General features: G+C 43.8%; 1 protein-coding gene across 8 annotated transcripts in view; it reads left to right on the top strand.

Moving 5' to 3' along the window:
- The window catches only part of casz1 (castor zinc finger 1), a 264,622-nt gene that overhangs the window by 211,477 nt on the left and 36,028 nt on the right, over positions 1 to 17,117 (top strand). For all 8 annotated transcript variants that reach the window (XM_082962093.1, XM_082962091.1, XM_082962095.1 and 5 more), the window contains one exon: positions 12,837 to 13,430. In XM_082962093.1, coding sequence (XP_082818219.1) covers positions 12,881 to 13,430 — 550 coding nt within the window. In that variant the 5' untranslated portion in view covers positions 12,837 to 12,880. The remainder of the gene's footprint in view (positions 1 to 12,836; positions 13,431 to 17,117) is intronic.

Genomic DNA, 17,117 nt, shown 5'->3' with positions numbered 1-17,117 from the left:
ATGGCTCCCCTAGCACTGGGACTAGGTGTGTCCAGAAGGTAGAGCGGGCGTTGATGCATTATTCGCCATTCAAATTACAGACGCCGGCGAGAATCCTGCAGGAAGTTAGAAGAACTAGTTCGACACCACTTTAGACAGGGTAGAGCGACTACAGTACCTACGGTACTGAATGGCGTGAAGCAACAGTAACGTAAAGCTGTGGATGAGCACAGTGGAGGGCCTCGGCTGCAATTCGGTCCTTTTTTTAACAGAGTTCCGACCTGTACACTGCCATCTGACACCAGTGTGATTAAAAGTGATATTTCTGACACGTTAGGATGCGCACGGGAAGTAACCTTCTCTAAAGCGTTCATTATTAGATGCATGACAGACCTGAATATTTATAAAATAGGCTTTAATAATTAATAACAGCAATCTGCTACCGTAATTCATCAGATTTGCACTTCAACGGAGTATCCATTTTCACTTTAAAATAATAATAAGAGGAATATTAATGCTGCAGAAATGTAAAACGGGCAGCTGTATAGCATTCAAACATGCAAGCTTCAATGTTCAGTTTTGAGGTGTTTTACATTTTTTGTATCTATAATTATTTATTCAACATTACGTTATAACCAACAGCACTATCCTTCTCAAGACCTATGTGTTTGATGCTTGACATTTTGTCAGTTGTTTCTGGTGAAAGAAGCAGATGATGTTGAGAAAATTCAGGAAACCAGGTGGGTTTTGGTGTAGAATGCAAAAGGAGTTGTTGTGGTTTTTATCAAAAGCATATTATTTGTTTGAGTCAGCTAGCAACACTTCCTTTTGTAGCCTATTCTGTTTCTTGGACCAAAATAGAAGGCTCTTTTTCTCTGTAAAGCAGCTTTATACCCGCCTCATGGTTTCACAGTCACTTTTTGTTTCAATGCAACTTTCAAATCCAACCAAGACACATGGTTCTTTCAACAAAACTCTCAAAGACATGACTCTTCTGTTTTAGGTGAAATAGAAACATTTAGTTCTTCTTTTACTTCCACCTCTAGTTTAGTTTTAACCTGTGTTTAACTATACAGCATTTTTTGTTGTTGAATTCTTTTACTCTACCTATTTGAGCTGAACTGTGTATACATGTTTCATGTGTGTAGAAGTGTCACTGTACATATTGGAGAGTGTGTGTGTCAGAGCCTGTGACGTGACCTACAGCCAGTAGTCAGCGGAGCATTTTGATTGGAGAGTACCATGCTGTCTAAGGACCTGCAGCCACCTCAGACACTCTCTCTCTCTCTCTCTCACTCTCACTCTCTCTCTCACTCTCTCTCTCTCTCTCTCTCTCTCTCTCTCTCTCTCTCTCTCTCTCTCACTCTCTCTCTCACTCTCTCTCACTCTCTCTCACTATCTCTCTCACTCTCTCTCACTCTCTCTCTCTCTCTCTCTCACTCTCACTCTCTATGCCGACTGAAACGCACATACACACAACCACCATCCTCATGTCCATTGCAAGTACACACACTATCGAACCCCGTTTGTCTTTCTAACAACTGACAAACCCTAGCTGTGACTACACTCACCTCAGCCCCATGCTGTCAGAGGTAAATAAGAGTCAACATACTGCAGAGTTCACTGGGGGGACCGTCTCTCTTTAATATGCTCTCTGCATCCACACCTCAGGCCCCAAATTGGGAATTTCCACCATGAGACTTTCCACCAGTGTTTGGTCTACCGGCTCAGACTTTTGTGTTTCCTTAGTGAGGCCCAGAAAAGAGACTTAGGCCGTGCAAGCTTAAATGACAGGAATATCCATTCCCTTCAACCAAATATGATACTCATGATCTTACAAAGAAGGCTGTTTTTCTTTACCTAAATATCTTTGACTGCACTGTATGCGAAGGGAAAAATCTTTTTTTTTTTTTTTACTGAAAGCGTAAAGGATAAATACCTTTCGCAGGCTTTCTTTTTACACGGCTTTCGCCTTTCAGATAGAGGCTACAGTAAAGCTACAGTAAAGCTACAGTAAAGGTCGTATCGTATATTTAGCTAGCTACCTGTGCTAGATGACATTTAGGGGGCACCTGTGATTCATTCCGCCGCACTTAAAATCCAAAAGAGGAAGAATCTGTCAAGCAGAGCAAATGCTTTAATGGTGGCCAGGGATCAATGTTGTCAGCGCAGGCATCCTATCTGGAAATGTACGCTTTTTGGTTAATGTCACCTCCTCCCTCTCTCACAGTCTCTCGTCTCAAGGAGATCGGCAGGAAATCTGATGTGAACAATCCGAAGGAGGCCGAATTTGAGGAAATTGCTTGAAAAACATTGACTTGCTCTCTCTCGAACACACACACGCACACATCAACGAGGCCCCTTCTATCTGAAAAACAAATTTGAAAAGTAACCTTGGAAATCAATTAAGCTGTCCCGGGAGCTGTAACGTTTCCTCGAGAAAGACCACCTCCCATTTCTCTCCTCCCCCCACACTCACACTGAGTTGGTACTGGCCATTAAAATGCTGCCATATGCAACGAAGGAGCTTTGTCATGTGCTCACTCAGTGTGGGCCTTTATTCATCATTTCTTTTAGCTGCAAAGTGCCTTATATGCTGTCAAAATGTCTTAAGAGTCTTGTTAAAGAAATGCCACAACTCATTTCAATGTAATGTTATTCATATGGCTGGTGTGAGAGGGGGCATGTCTGAACATCTAAACAGGCCTGTTTTTTAGGTTTCACATTAGGGGGTTATCTTGGAGGCCTTGTCATTGATTGACATTATCTGTCCTGACAGGGCCTCATATCAAGGTTAACCTCATGGACAAAAGCAAAGCGCCACCCGGACACACCACACACACACACACACACACACACACACACACACGCACACGCACGCCAAGGCCCTCTCCCCTCCGACTTCCTGTCCAATGGGTGTGTGAGAGAAAGAGAGCGAAGGTGTCCAGGCCTCATCTGCGTGTGCTGTGTACGTGCGTGTATGTTTGTGTGAGCGCGTGCGTATGTCCGTGCACCCGCAGTGGAGATTTCCGCACTCTTAATTGATAACTAATGGAGCGGCTTGCGCGGGGTTTCCCCTAGAGGACAGGCCCTCCTGATGGCAGTGGTAGCGGTGGGGAGGGGGAAGAGACTGACTTACTCAGCAGTGTGGTGCCGGAACCCGGTAAATTAAATATATCCCCAAAGATAATGACTTGGAGTGACAGACACCAGTCTGTCTGGGGGGCCTCCCTCTCTCCCGACCTCTCCAGCCGTGTGCCCTCGCCGTGGAGAAGAGCCTGCACTAACCCCCACACGCTTTCCGCACGCACACCACACACACACACACACACACACACACACACACACACACACACACACACACACACACACACACACACACACACACACACACACACTCCCCCTCACCCTCTCCCTTCCCACAAGCCTTTGCAACAAAAGCAAAAAAAGATCCCCGTGACTAAAATACAACTCAAGCAGTTAATCTGTACAGATATTAGCTCAAGGGCCCTCAAGTGGCGCACCGAGCTCGAGCCCCCTTCTTCCAGCATATTACCCACACTGCCCCGGTGCGGCTCGCCGTGGTGCCGACCGTCACACACTGCCGCCATGAGGGAGAGCCAGAGTCGTCGCCTCGCCCACGCTAATTTTGACTTCTTATTCGGTTGTTGCTTTTTATTTAGAGACTCTCGATTTGTGGTCTAGCTACCTGGAATACAGAGAAATTGTCTTCATTTGAAACTACAGTGCCGGCTGCTAGGACAAATGTTAAGTGCAATTTTAGAAAGGTACTGTAGATGTCAGTCTGCTACGCCACTAGCTGAGGAATCACCCTCTGCGGCAAACTGAATAAAAAGTTTGCTGTTTTGGTTCTTCTGTCAGAATGGCTCACGTCACCCACGTTATTTTCTTTGTCTGATAAACCGTTTGGCTCGTCTGTTTTTTGTTGTAGAAAATGTCTGTAATTACCATTTGTGATCGAGCCAGAGGGCATATTTGTCCTCCCAAAAATGCAACGTTACTGCCTGATTGCACCCAAGTTCAACGTCTTTCCCCTTCCGTTTGCACTCAAGATATACATTGTTTTCCGTATCCCTTGTCCTGTATCCCGAGAGAGTGTGTGGGTGTGTCGTGACTCGTGTGTGTGTGTGTGTGTGTGTGTGTGCGCTTCTGTGTGTGTGTGCACGTTTCTGTCTGCGTGCATACGTGTGTATGTGTCTTTGTTTATGTTTGCGGCAGGCTGGCGATACAGGGTGAGTATTGGGCGCATGGCTGGGGGGCTGCAGTGTGATAACAGCCCAGGGGTAGTGCTGCTGTGAAGTCCAAACGGGTCCCTCAAGGTCAGTCCCTAAAAGACATCACGCAACATGCAAGGTCACATCCTAGACTAAAAGCAATAAGTGCTTTATTGATAGAAAAAAAGACAGCAAGCAAGCAGATGTGCAACCAACTGATTAATAATAAAATAGATTTGTGAGAGAGCGCTACCGAGAGAAAGAGAAAGAGAGAGAGGAAGAGCGAGAGACAGGGCGGGAGGGAGAGCTTTGTCCTGTGTGTGTATGCGTGTGTGTGTGTGTGTGTGTGTGTGTGTGTGTGTGTGTGTGTGTGTGTGTGTGTGTGTGTGTGTGTGTGTGTGTGTGTGTGTGTGTGTGTGTGTGTGTGTGTGTGTGTGTGTGTGTGTGTGTGTGTGTGTGTGTGTGTGTGTGTATGTGTGAGACTGTATGTGCTTGTGCTTTGTTCATTTTGCTCTAAAATAGCATTCAGTAAACTCTGGGTGGTTATTGTATTGACCTGTCGTGTATCTTTGAAGTAAAAGATTGATCCTGCAGTGGAATCTAAACAAGAAAAAAATCCATTTGACTCCAGTGGTTAAAAAAGAACAGAATGTGACACATTAGTGCTCATGGCAGTTTTCCTGGTGCACGACCTTTCCTTTTTAAGGTCATCGCAATGTTTTGCGTAATTTTTTGCTAAGTGAGTGCTGCCTGAAAGGCCATTGGGAGGCAGAGACCTTGTGTTTTCCGTTTACACATAGTTTTGTTTGACAAGGGAGACAAATCTCATGGAGTTTTTCCATGTATCTGCCTCTTGGAACAAAAGTGTGTTTTGTGCTGGGCTAACTATTGTTGGATTATGAAAATGAGCTGAGGACAGTAGTGCATACAAGTCATCTCTTTTGCGTCCTTTTATCTTTTATTTTCTCTCACTCCCTCTAACACAGCCTGGCAAACCTGCCTAGCTGAGTGACTGCCTGAATAAGTGAGTGGCAGATATCAGGTGGTGGGGAAAGCTCAGCCCTACCAACCTGTTTCTTCTACGCCAGGACCCCAGAGGAGAAGAATGCTGGGAAAATTCCATCTGCCCTCCCCCCTCTCTTCCTCTTCCCCCAGAGCAATCACCCTGTGATCCCCCATCCCCGCCTCACCCCCTCAACCCCTCTGGTACAGTACATCCCCTTCATCCACCTATATCCCCTCCTACATAAACTTCTCTCTCTCCTGTCCCCCCTCTCTCCCTCTCTCTCTCCCGCTCTCTTGAATAGTTGGCAATGGCATTGTTTTTAATCATCAGAACCTCCGAAATTATTATTATCGCTTCTGATGCGGCAATTAAAACTTCAGGTCAGAGGCACAACGAGCGGTGATCAGCAGCCGAGCCGAGAAGTTTTAATTAGACGATCAGAACCATTAATGCACAAAAAAAAGGTGTGCGCTGGGAAATTAACGGGAACGTCTTAATCAGGGTTAGTGACTCCGAAGAGGAGTCAAGTGAACAGAGAGCAAAAAACAAATCATTTCCGCACCACTGGGACAAAACTCAATTAAATATGCATGCAGAAAATGGAAATTTGGAGCTTCGGCAGCACTGCACTGTTGGGGAAACTGTGGCAAAATCTCGCGGCGGAGGTCGCAGACCTGCTTATTGTTATTCTTGTGTAATAAAAATTAAAGAGGGGCCAGATGCAGGGGCCAGGTCTGGGTGCTGTGGCGTGTTTGTCCATCAGTGGCTTCTTTCTGCCTGGCTTCCCTGGGCTGCGGCAGCTCACCTTCGGCCGTGCGAGAGGAGAGAGAGAGAGAGAGAGAGAGAGAGCGGGGGGAAACGCTCTCTTCCTGAAAGCTGTAAATTAGCAAAAATAAAAACCAGAGGACTGTTTTTGTGTTAAGGTGCGTGTGTGTTTGTGACTGTGTGTGTGTGTGTGTGTGTGTGTGTGTGGTGTGTGTGTGTGTGTGTGGGGGGGGGGGGGGGGGGGGGGGATCGCACAATGCATTCAGACCCCCTCCCCACACCACCCTGGAGAAACAGAGACACAAAAGGCTCACTCAGCCACACACCGGGAGTTCGGGCCTTGTCGATTAATCTGCCTGAGGTTTGCAAAGTTATAACTGGTCTTTTTTTCCCAGGAGCTAAAAAACTGGGTTACATATTGAAAAATAATCCCGAGCTGTTCAGTCTTTTCCCAGGCCAGTTTTGGATTAATTAAGTTCAAATATTACCAAGGTTTTGTCCCTGTGTCAGTCAAGATGTTGGAACCCAGCAGGAACCTACCAAAACTCCTGTGCCAATGTTTGATTATACCTAAGGAGATAAGCTCCAGTTTTACAGGTCATATCTACTCTTCTCAGACTGGTTCTTAAGTATATCCTCCATACAAATGTACAAGGCAGCATGTAATCCTTTATTTTGCAATACAATACATCGTTGGAGTGAGCCATATTCTTACCTAGACTTCCTATTGACCCTTTATAGAACATATTAGCTGTATAGTAGTTAGATCTCTTCCAGTACTATAGATAAGAAATAAGCCAACATTTTGGTCAGCTCCCCATGTGTAATGTGTACCCCTCTTGTCTGTGTGGCAGAAAGAGACAGAGACCTGACCCTGCCAATCCAGGCAGCCATTCACGCCCCCATGTCAACATCTCTGTCTCTCTCTCTCTGTCTCTCTCTCTCTCTTTCTCTCTCTCTCTCTCTCTCTCTCTTCTCTCTCTGTGTCTCCTCTCTTACTCTCTCTGTCTCCTCTCTCTCTGTCTCTTCTCTCTCTCTCTGTCTCTTCTCTGTCTCCTCTATCTCTTCTGTCTCTCTCTCTGTCTCCTCTCTCTCTCTTTCCGTCTCCTCTCTCTCTCTCGCTCTCTCTCTCCCTCTCTCTCTGTCTCCTCTCTCTCTCCCTCTCTCTGTCTCCTCTATCTCTCTCTCTGTCTCTCTGTCTCCTCTCTGTCTCTCTGTCTCCTCTATCTCTCTCCCTCTGTCTCTGTCTCCTCTCTCTCTCTCTCTCTCGCTCTCTCTGTCTCCTCTCTCTCTGTCTCCTCTCTCTCTATCTCCTCTCTCTCTGTCTCCTCTCTCTCTCTATCTCCTCTCTCTCTCTCTCTCTATCTCCTCTCTCTCTGTGTCTCCTCTCTCTCTGTCTCCTCTCTCTTTCTATCCTCTCTCTCTCGCTCCCTCTCTCTGTCTCCTCTCTCTCTGTCTCCTCTCTCTCTCTCTTGCGCTCTGGCAGCCTTTTTTACAGTCGTTGCACGTACATGCAAATAATGCACTTCCAACAGCGTTATTAGGATTTGAAACACCACTTGATTGGGCATGATATCATTCTGGCACGTAAACAGAGGGGCTCGGCATCAAAAAGACACAACAAGACACGCCGGGGTTCGGAGAGCTCAGTGCCGAGAGTAGATTTGAACGTGAGCCCTGTGTTGCATGTAGTCATCCAGTTCTGAGAAGAAACAGGGCTTACAAATTGCTTTGATGCACATCTTCTTGACTTGAAAAAGAACCCCTGTCCCAGTACAAATAAGTGGATGCGTTCAAAAATAGTTTCTTGACTTTTTCGTCAGGTTTTGGCCTTATACAGTCAGCGTAGCCCCGCTGTCTCAGCCCTGCACAGTTTCCAGTAAAAAATCTTGTCACAGTTACAGTAAACAGTAGGAAACATACGTTTCATTTGGTAGTGCTCCGATTCAACTCTTATTTGTCTTCCCGAGCTCTTAGTGTTTTGTGCGACCGAGGTGTGTGGCTTTGACAATTAGCAGTCTATTCTAAAACAGAGGAGCGATGCATCCAGTCTTGTTTTTCTCCCTGATATTCATTAATGGCTGAGATTGCTTACTGGACTCCTGGGAAGGGGGAGTCGGCCCCAAAGGAAAAAGTTGTTCTTTCATGTAGGTCCCCACTGATTTTATCTCATTGTATGCTGTCATGCACACAAACGACGTGAGGCCAGTGTAACCATAGCAATCCCTGTTGTAAGCAGTGGCAAAAGCTGCTGCGTGTGGACAAGCGTTCTCTACACTGAAAACAGCAAGTTGTACTGTAAAGTCCCCAGGCCACTCCAATCCACAAAGACTCTTAATTTCCAGTTGGATTCCCAATCTCTTCCCGTAGATATTTCGGTCTTTTAATAAAGGTCTCCATATGTATTGTATTAACCGCATAGTTTTTTTAGACCATATCTAGTAATTAAAACGTTCAGAAGATTTAGTGTGAAGCCTATTGTGCTTCTCAATCAGTAGCCGTTTACCCCAGGAGTTGAGCTCTATATTGTTGGGGAAAAATGTACATAAATAGTCACTAATGGAAAGAAACAACTCGGCAGGGGTCATTTCCTACAAGGTGCAGGAGATTGCGATGCAAAGGAAATCGGTAGTTAAAGCATGAAATACTGAGCACAGTAAACAGAAAAATGACCTCCACTGCAACGCCCAAATGACCTCAATCTTCCTTCGGAGGGGTGTTTCTGAAAAAATACCCGAACATTTATGTCTTCCACTTCCTAATAGTTTTTCCAGCTGATTTTTTTTCAAAATTGCTGTCCTCTAAAAATGTGACCTTTTCACCCCGGCCCGCAATTGTCTAACACATAATTGTACAGTAATGTGCCACTGATATACGGCGAGCTCAAGACTGCACATAATTCCACAAGTCATTGTTTCAAAAAAGGAAGTCCACAATGTAAATAAAGTAACTGAGAAAGCATGTGTGGTGGGCAGCACTGGGTGCATTGTATACTGGCGAGGTAATATCTGTAAACTCACTCACACTAGGGCTGTGTTCCAAATGGCTCCCTATTCCCTGTATAGTGCACTACCTTTGACCAGGAAACTGGTGCCATTTGGGAGGTAGCCACAATGTGTCTTCTAATGACAAAAATGAAAAAAAGGATTTTATGCGCTGTCTGTGATTTGCATAATGCCAGCAATGGCTCACGCATAATTGTGCTTGATCTTCGCTTTATGGCCGAGATTAAATGAAGAAGCCTATACTAGTTTTGACTTTGCTGATAAATACTTTATTGAGGGAAAATGTACTTTCTACGACTGATATGTGGTTGCTCACCTAGCTATCTTAAGATGAATGCACTAACTGTACGTCGCTCTGGATAAGAGCGTCTGCTAAATGACTAAAATGTAAATGTAAATATACACAGTTTTATACAAAGTCAATTGAAATATAACTTTTTTTCCTCTCCCATAGTAATATCTTATTTTTTCCTCAACAAAAATAGCATGCCTAGTAAAGTACAATGTATTGATAATGATAGTGACAGACTTTTGAGTGAAGAGAAATACAGCTTCAGTATTTGGTACAAAGAATACAACTTCAAGTGCATGACACTGCAGAAGATTTGGCCTTCTCCTCCTTGTTTATGTCAATTGAAACATTGACAACTTTGAAGAGTTGGGCACCAAACTAGCCCTGGTGGTCTTTTTAAAATGGCAGGAAATAATTCCAAAAGTGATTAAGATGATGTACAGCATATTATTCACTAACTTCTAAGCTTTGCCCATGATATAAGTTATTTACAACATGATAAAGATCTGGACTTGATTTTTTTTGCCTGGAACATCTGCTCAAGGTGAACTATGGTGGCTCTTTTCATCAAGTGAAAGGTAACAGTGTGCAGTTTCTGCCCTAAAAAGGCAGCTCTTAATATGGAATGCTAGAGGCAGCTGCACTTGCTTTAGCCGAGGACATGTTTTAAAGATTGCCTGGGCTAGGTGAAATAATGCCACCCACTCCTACCCCTAACAGTTACTCTGTCACTGTTATTGTTCAGTGGAGCTTCTATAGAGAAATAGAGATTATACTGTATCTCTCAGTTTACAACGTGTGTTTTCACCACGGAAACAATAACAAACAATTTTGGTAAACATACAGTGCATTCGGAAATCATTCAGACCCCTTGACTTTTTCCCCCAAAAATGTACATTACAGCCTTATTCTAAAATGGATTAAATAGTTTTTTCCCCTTCATCAATCTACACACAATATCCCAAAATGACAAAGCAAAACGGGTTTATAGACATTTTTGCAAATGTATTAAAAAGAAACTAAAATATAACATTTCCATAAGTATTCAGACCCTTTACTTTGTTGAAGCACCTTTGGCAGCGATTACAAGCCTCGAGTCTTCATGGGTATGACACTGCAAGCTTGGCACGCCTGTATTTGGGGAGTTTCTCCTATTCTTCTCTGCAGGTCCTCTCAAGCTCTGTCAGATAGGATGGGAAGCGTCGCTGCACAGCTATTTTCAGGTCTCCAGAGATGTTGTTTCTCATGGTCTGAGTCTTTAGGTGCCTTTTGGCAAACTCCAAGCGGGCTGTCATGTGCCCTTTACTGAGGAATGGCTTCCGTCTGACCACTCTACCATAAAGGCCTGATTGGTAAAGTGCTGCAGAGAATGTTGTCCTTCTGGAAGGTTCTCCCATCTCCACAGAGGAACTCTGTAGCTCTGTCAGAGTGACCATTGGGTTATTGGTCACCTCCCTGACCAAGGCCCTTCTGCCCCGATTGCTCAGTTTGGCCGGGCGGCCAGCTCTAGGAAGAGTCTTGGTGGTTCCAAACTTCTGCCACTGTGTTCTTGGGGACCTTCAATGCTGCAAACATTTTTTGGTACCCTTCCCCAGATCTGTGCCTCGACACAATCCTGTCTCTGAGCTCTACGGACAATTGCTTCGACCTCATGGCTTGGTTTTTGCTCTGACATGCACTGTCAACTGTGGGACCTTATATAGACAGGTGTATGTCTTTCCAAATCATGTCCAATAAATTTAATTTACCACAGGTGAACTCCAATCAAGTTGTAGAAACATCTCAAGGATGATTATTGGAAACTTGATGCACCTGAGCTGAATTTCGAGTCTCAGAGCAAAGGGGTTGAATACTTACGTAAAAAAATCAAAACATTTCTAAAAACCTGTTTTTGCTTTGTCATTATGGGGTATTGTGTGTAGATTGATGAGGAAAAACATAAATTGAATCCATTTTAGAATAAGGCTGTAACATAACAAAATGTGGAAAAAGTCAAGGGGTCTGAATACTTTCCGAATACACTGTATATTTGAGTGGACGAGAGTATTTTCAACATACTTGTTGTCATGTTGGCTATGGATTCACCTGCAGAATGAAAAAAATGTAAACTATACATCTAATCAGCAACAAATGCATGTAAATGTATTTTAATTCATATTTGTCGTTTTCATGACTAGTGCACCTACCGCCTTACCAGTAATATTGTTTGATTACAGCCAACAACACAAAGCCACAGGCAGCAGCAGTGCAGCCTACTGAGAGCAGAGGAGAGGACCACTATACCAGGACCTCTACACCAGGCGGTGTCATAGAAAGGCCCTAAAATTTGTAAAAGACTCCAGCTACCCGAGTCATAGAATGCTCTCTCTGCTACCACACGGCAAGCGGTACCGGAGCACCAAGTCTGAAGGCTCCTTAACAGCTTTTACCCCCAAGCCGTAAGACTGCATAACAGTTAATCAAATGGCTACCCGGACTATTTGCATTGACCCACTATTTTACACTGCTGCTAATAGCTGTTTATTATCTATGCATAGTCACTTTACCCCTACCTACATGTACATATCACCTCAATTACCTCGACTAACCTGTACCCCCGCACATTGACTTGGTACAGGTACCCGCTGTATATAGCCTCATTATTGTTATTTTATTGTAACTTTTTTGGAAACTTTAGTTTATTTCATATTTATGAGATTTTCTTTGAAAATATTTTCTTACTTAAAAAAATAAAATCTGCATTGTTGGTTAAGGGCTTGTAAGTAAGTATTTCACAGTAAGGTGAATACCTGTTGTATTTGAGAAGAGAAGAGCAAAAGAGGAGGTTAGATTTTGCTGGCTAGCTGGCTTACTTCTGCTAAAACTACTAGGAGGGCTGGAAGGAAAGCATGGACTCTGTTTCTACCCCTTGCCTGTCAGGGTTAAAACTAAGCAGCCCCCCACTCATTGGCAGAACCACAGCCTCTTTAGGTAAAGGGGAAGATTGGAAGATAACATTTCAGGAGGGTCTCTACAGAGCTGTCATGTGAAGGATTATGTAGCTTGTGTATTGGCTGCTTGTAGTACCTTAGGGGGTCCGATACTGATCTGGATGTGGTTTTCCAATTCAGCTCTCAGAGAGTTTTTTCCTTCTTTTTTCTGCAGCGGCTAATACGTTAAAACTCTGACTAAACTGACTGTCAGTGGTTTGGCTAACATATGCCCACTGTACGTATGTATCTATCTCTTTGTCCCTGCAGTCTTGTGATTGCTGTTATTATTTTAAAAAAGGCACTGCTTTGGGGCTATTTATAGAAGCTGTTAGACTGTTTTTTCCATGGTGAAGCTCAAATAATCACGTAAATGACACTTGATCGATGGCCCTTTGTTGATGAAGAGAGCTGGCCTACAGCTCTCATCTGATAAACGTGTTCATTGAGGGAAATGATGATGACATTTGAATAACACAAATATATTTCCATGGTAGAACGTTTGATAATAACATATGGTGGTTCTTAAACATGTGAATTGACATTCGACCATTTTCCTTTCTCTCTTTTCTTTTTCTCAAACAGCTGAAAGGACTTTATGCACTGAAAAGACCTCAGGAAAATCCAACATGGCCGGCAAAAGGAAAGGTGGCCTAAAACTCAACGCAATCTGTGCCAAGCTGAGCCGTCAGGTGGTGTACGATGGCAGCTCCCAGCATGCTGAGGGAGACCACAGCGTGGCGGAGAACAGCGAGCGCGGGAGCTCCCATTATGACGACAGTGGCGAGCGATTCGAGACCAACTTCCCCGAGGGCCTGAGTCTCGGCCAGAGCCTCGAAGAGGACCAGAAACGGCGCAAGGCCATTGAGAAGTGGGTCAACGGGGAGTACGGGGATGAACCACCACCCTCCGCCCTGGACTGTGGGGAGGAACAGCAGCAACAGCAGGGACTCAAGCACAACAATGGCGAGGACGGACCCCCCGAGGGTGTGTACATGGTACAGCCCAAGGGCTGCAGTGACGAGGAGGACAACGCGCTTGATGAGCCCGAACCCATGTTCGACTCCCGGGACGGCAGTTACCACGACGACAAGGACTCGGAAGACGGGCCTCAAAAGGAAGTCTACATGCCGTTGATAAGTGAGCCCCCGAGTCGCCAAACATCTTTCTCCTCTCCAGGTACAAGGCTCTCTTCCTTTTCTCGTCACTCCTCTCGATGAATTCTGTTCTCGCTTTAACTGCCCTTCAAACCTTCCATTCCTTTCACTAAAGTGTTAAGGAGCCAAGATATAGTAGGTGGGGGACATAGCCACATCCAGGACCTGTCCTGAACCTGTCCCTGGAAAGAGAGACTGTAAGGTTACAATGAGATTTCATGGGTTGCACTTTTCATCACAATATTGTTTTGAACATTCATTTTAGGACTGATGCCTAACTGAGTGTTCTACCCCATGCATTGTCAACTAGCGCTGATGAATATTTCATCAAAAGTGCTTTACAGAGACTTGGAAACATGATGATATTTAAAAATGAGGCAAATAATAAGTAGGAAAACCTTTTGTCATCATTGTGATGTTGCCAGATTGACTATAGATACAGTATAACTTAAGTTAGCTAGATAATATTGAAGGAACAGCACCGAATTTTAACTAGCTAACGTTAACATTGCTAGCTATTTTTGACAAACTTTGCTAGCTAATGACAACATTGTCGTCTCTCTAAAGTAAACTTGACGACATCATAATGATGGAAAAATTGCTTCCTACTAATTACTTGTCTACTTTAGCAATGTAATCATATTTTCAAGCCACTATAGTGTAAATTAGATCTCTTTCAGAAAGACTGGGCATTAGTCATCAGTCGGGCATCAATATGGCTGCGGCGTCTGTAGAACGATGATAACAATGGCAACGACGCGACCGAGGGACAGAGGTGCATCCCATGAATAGCCAGTGACGGTATTACTCCACAGACAGATGGAACTGACTAACAGGCTATTGGGAAAACAGGAACCTCTGTGTGTGTGTGTGTGTGTGTGTGTGTGTGTGTGTGTGTGTGTGTGTGTGTGTGTGTGTGTGTGTGTGTGTGTGTGTGTGTGTGTGTGTGTGTGTGTGTGTGTGTGTGTGTGTGTGTGTGTGTGTGTGTGTGTGTGTGTGTGTGTGTGTGTGTGTGTGTGTGTGTGTGTGTGTGTGTGTGTGTGTGTGTGTGTGTGTGTGTGTGTGCGCGCGCGCGCGTGTGGTTACAGTAAGTGAAACAAGAAATTCATCCAGTATTTGGAGTAGGCTTACACTGCCTGCTCACTCTGTGTAGGCCAAAAGAGTTTGTCAGTCCAAGGATAAGCTTCATATTACACCCAGAATTACATTTTGAGTTTTAGATTTCTCCCTAAGCTCACTAAACTTAGTCACTGCCCAAGCCCACTACTACATACAGTGGTAGCCTAGTCTGCCTTGAAGGAGTATAGGTTGCTGAGGAACGATTAGCTCTTAGCACTTGAATCCAGATAATCGGTCTTCAAATAAAGTCTGAAATAGAATAAGAACCTATTTCTTGCAATCTCCATTGAATCACAGTTGAGGGTACATTGTTGTTCATGAACTTAACATTTGATGAAAGCAGATATTCTGTAAGTGTATTTGCTTTAATTAATTTATTCATCAATTGATTTGCTGTGCATTAGTGGCTTACAGCAACAGCCTATTAAATTATCTGTCTCTTTTTACATGATGTTCCTCTGGTAGCACTGAGGGACAATCAAATAGTTAAGGTGGCATATACCTTAACGGTGTGGTCTTGATGTGGCAACAGCAATGTGTTAACTGCACAAACAATCTCCAGAGAATGCACCGTTTACAGACTTGAACTTGGAAATTCCAGAAGGAGACACATTGCTATCTGAGAGACTGGGCTATATAGCTACAGTAGAATTCAAAACACAGAGCAGTAAAAAAAAAAAAAAAAAAAGAGAGAAAAAACACAGAGACAGAGAAAAGATTAGTTTCACAGATAACCACAAAATAAGTGACAGAACAAGACACAGTTGGAGTCGTGTTGTTGTCGTGTGGTACAAAACAGGTTTTGTTTAGGTCTGTTTTCTGCTTGCTCACCTCACTTTTCACAGACATTTTTTGGTCTTTCATCTTGTGTTTCAGTGTCATGTACATATGCTGCAGAAGGTTTTTTTCGTATTATTATTCTTTCCTTTTTTGTTTACACCGGTGGAGCAGCAGTGGCTGTGGCCTGTCAGAGAAGTGGGGCCAAGGGCTTCTCAGAAAAATAATTTTTTTTCCGGCAAATGCAGGGGCTTTGTGGTTTTAATTAGTCATTTTGTGTTTATTTGGTGCCTGTAAAAAAAAAAAAACCTGTCTGTAAATGTGTGTTTGTGTTGTGAAACAGGCTTACACCTTTCCCTCCGTTGGGTCCCTGCTACTTTACATCTCACAACAAAGGCAAACTGTTTGAAGACTGTGGAGAGAGCATCCTGCATTAGTAGCAACTCTTGTCTTTGTTTTTTTTGTGTTTTTTTGCATTGCTCTTTGTTGATTGTAACTAGGGCATCTATATTGCCATGTTTCTGTGGCGCTCACAATTAAAACATTTTCCCCCCCTCTCGCCGCTGTCTTTCAAAGGCTGATGCGGAGCGCGCATAATTATGCATATAAACATAGTGGCTTAATTATCTCTCACAACATCAGTGACAATGTAATTAACAAACATTGCAAGATCAATGAGAGAAACTGCGACCTTCAAAACATTTAACTCCTCACATCGAGGCACCGTGTGGATTTCCTATCAGTGCAAAACCCCAGAATACTTTTCCTAGATCATTTAGATGTTGCATTATTAGGCCCCTCATAAGCTATTCAGTGAAAACAACTGAATAGAAACGATGAAGGCAATGACAAAGATCCTCATCGAATCAAACACAACTGACCATGACTTCCAATTGCGCTGCTATGTGTCAAAGGTTATGGATCATGACACCTCTGTGTCAAAGGTTATGGATAATTTTCAAAACATTCTATTCTATTTATTTTCCATTTATTTATTTCAAAATAGCAAGCATGTTAACTTGCAAGAATTTGAGGAATAACTCTGCAACTCGTTAGTTTCTCAGTCATCCCAGACATTTGTTTCCACTTAAACAAAATGCTCAATTCAACAAACCTACAATGCACTGTCACTTCACCCAGACGAGAGCTCAGTAAAATCAATTTTTTTATTTTTTATTCCAGTCAACATTGTCTAAGTTGTCACATTAAAGCTCATTAAAGCGATTTTTCCTCAGGCCAGAGGTGCCAATACCATCATCCTCATTCCATGTAAGGACTTGAGACATCAGCTCAACACATAGAACTCTAGAGTTCAGGTGATTTTTGAAAGACAATGATTGACCGAACGATTAGCATTGGAAATGTCCTGCTCTAAAACCCTAGGTGTATTTAAAGTGAGATTATAGGCCATATATAGTCTCCACAGCAAGCTGAAGCCTTATCCTCTCCAACACCTCACCTTACTCTATCTGTGACCCTCAGAAGACATGGTGGCACGCTGATATCCGTGTTTGGTCAGCAAAAAGGAGATATAATGCCCATTTGTTGTCACATCAGGGGAGGAGAGAAATGTGGTCCTATATTGCCTCAAACACAGACAAGGCCCTGGGTCTGTATCACGTGTTGCAATTTGCCAGGCATGAAGTGCAGAGATTACACCCACTTCTTTTAATACTCTCCAATGACACCACAGTGAGAGAGGGGGAGAGGAAAGAAGAGAGGGAGGGGAAAAAAGAGAGAAAGCACAGTAGCAGCAAGGGCCAATCTCACCTTAACCTGTAAGCCCCGGTCTCCCTCACAGGCATTCGCATGA

Source organism: Salmo salar, chromosome 15 (genome assembly GCF_965601325.2).
Source record: "Salmo salar chromosome 15, fSalSal1, whole genome shotgun sequence".
In the NCBI taxonomy this organism is placed as follows: domain Eukaryota; kingdom Metazoa; phylum Chordata; class Actinopteri; order Salmoniformes; family Salmonidae; genus Salmo; species Salmo salar.
This window is presented reverse-complemented; position numbering and strand designations above follow the sequence as displayed.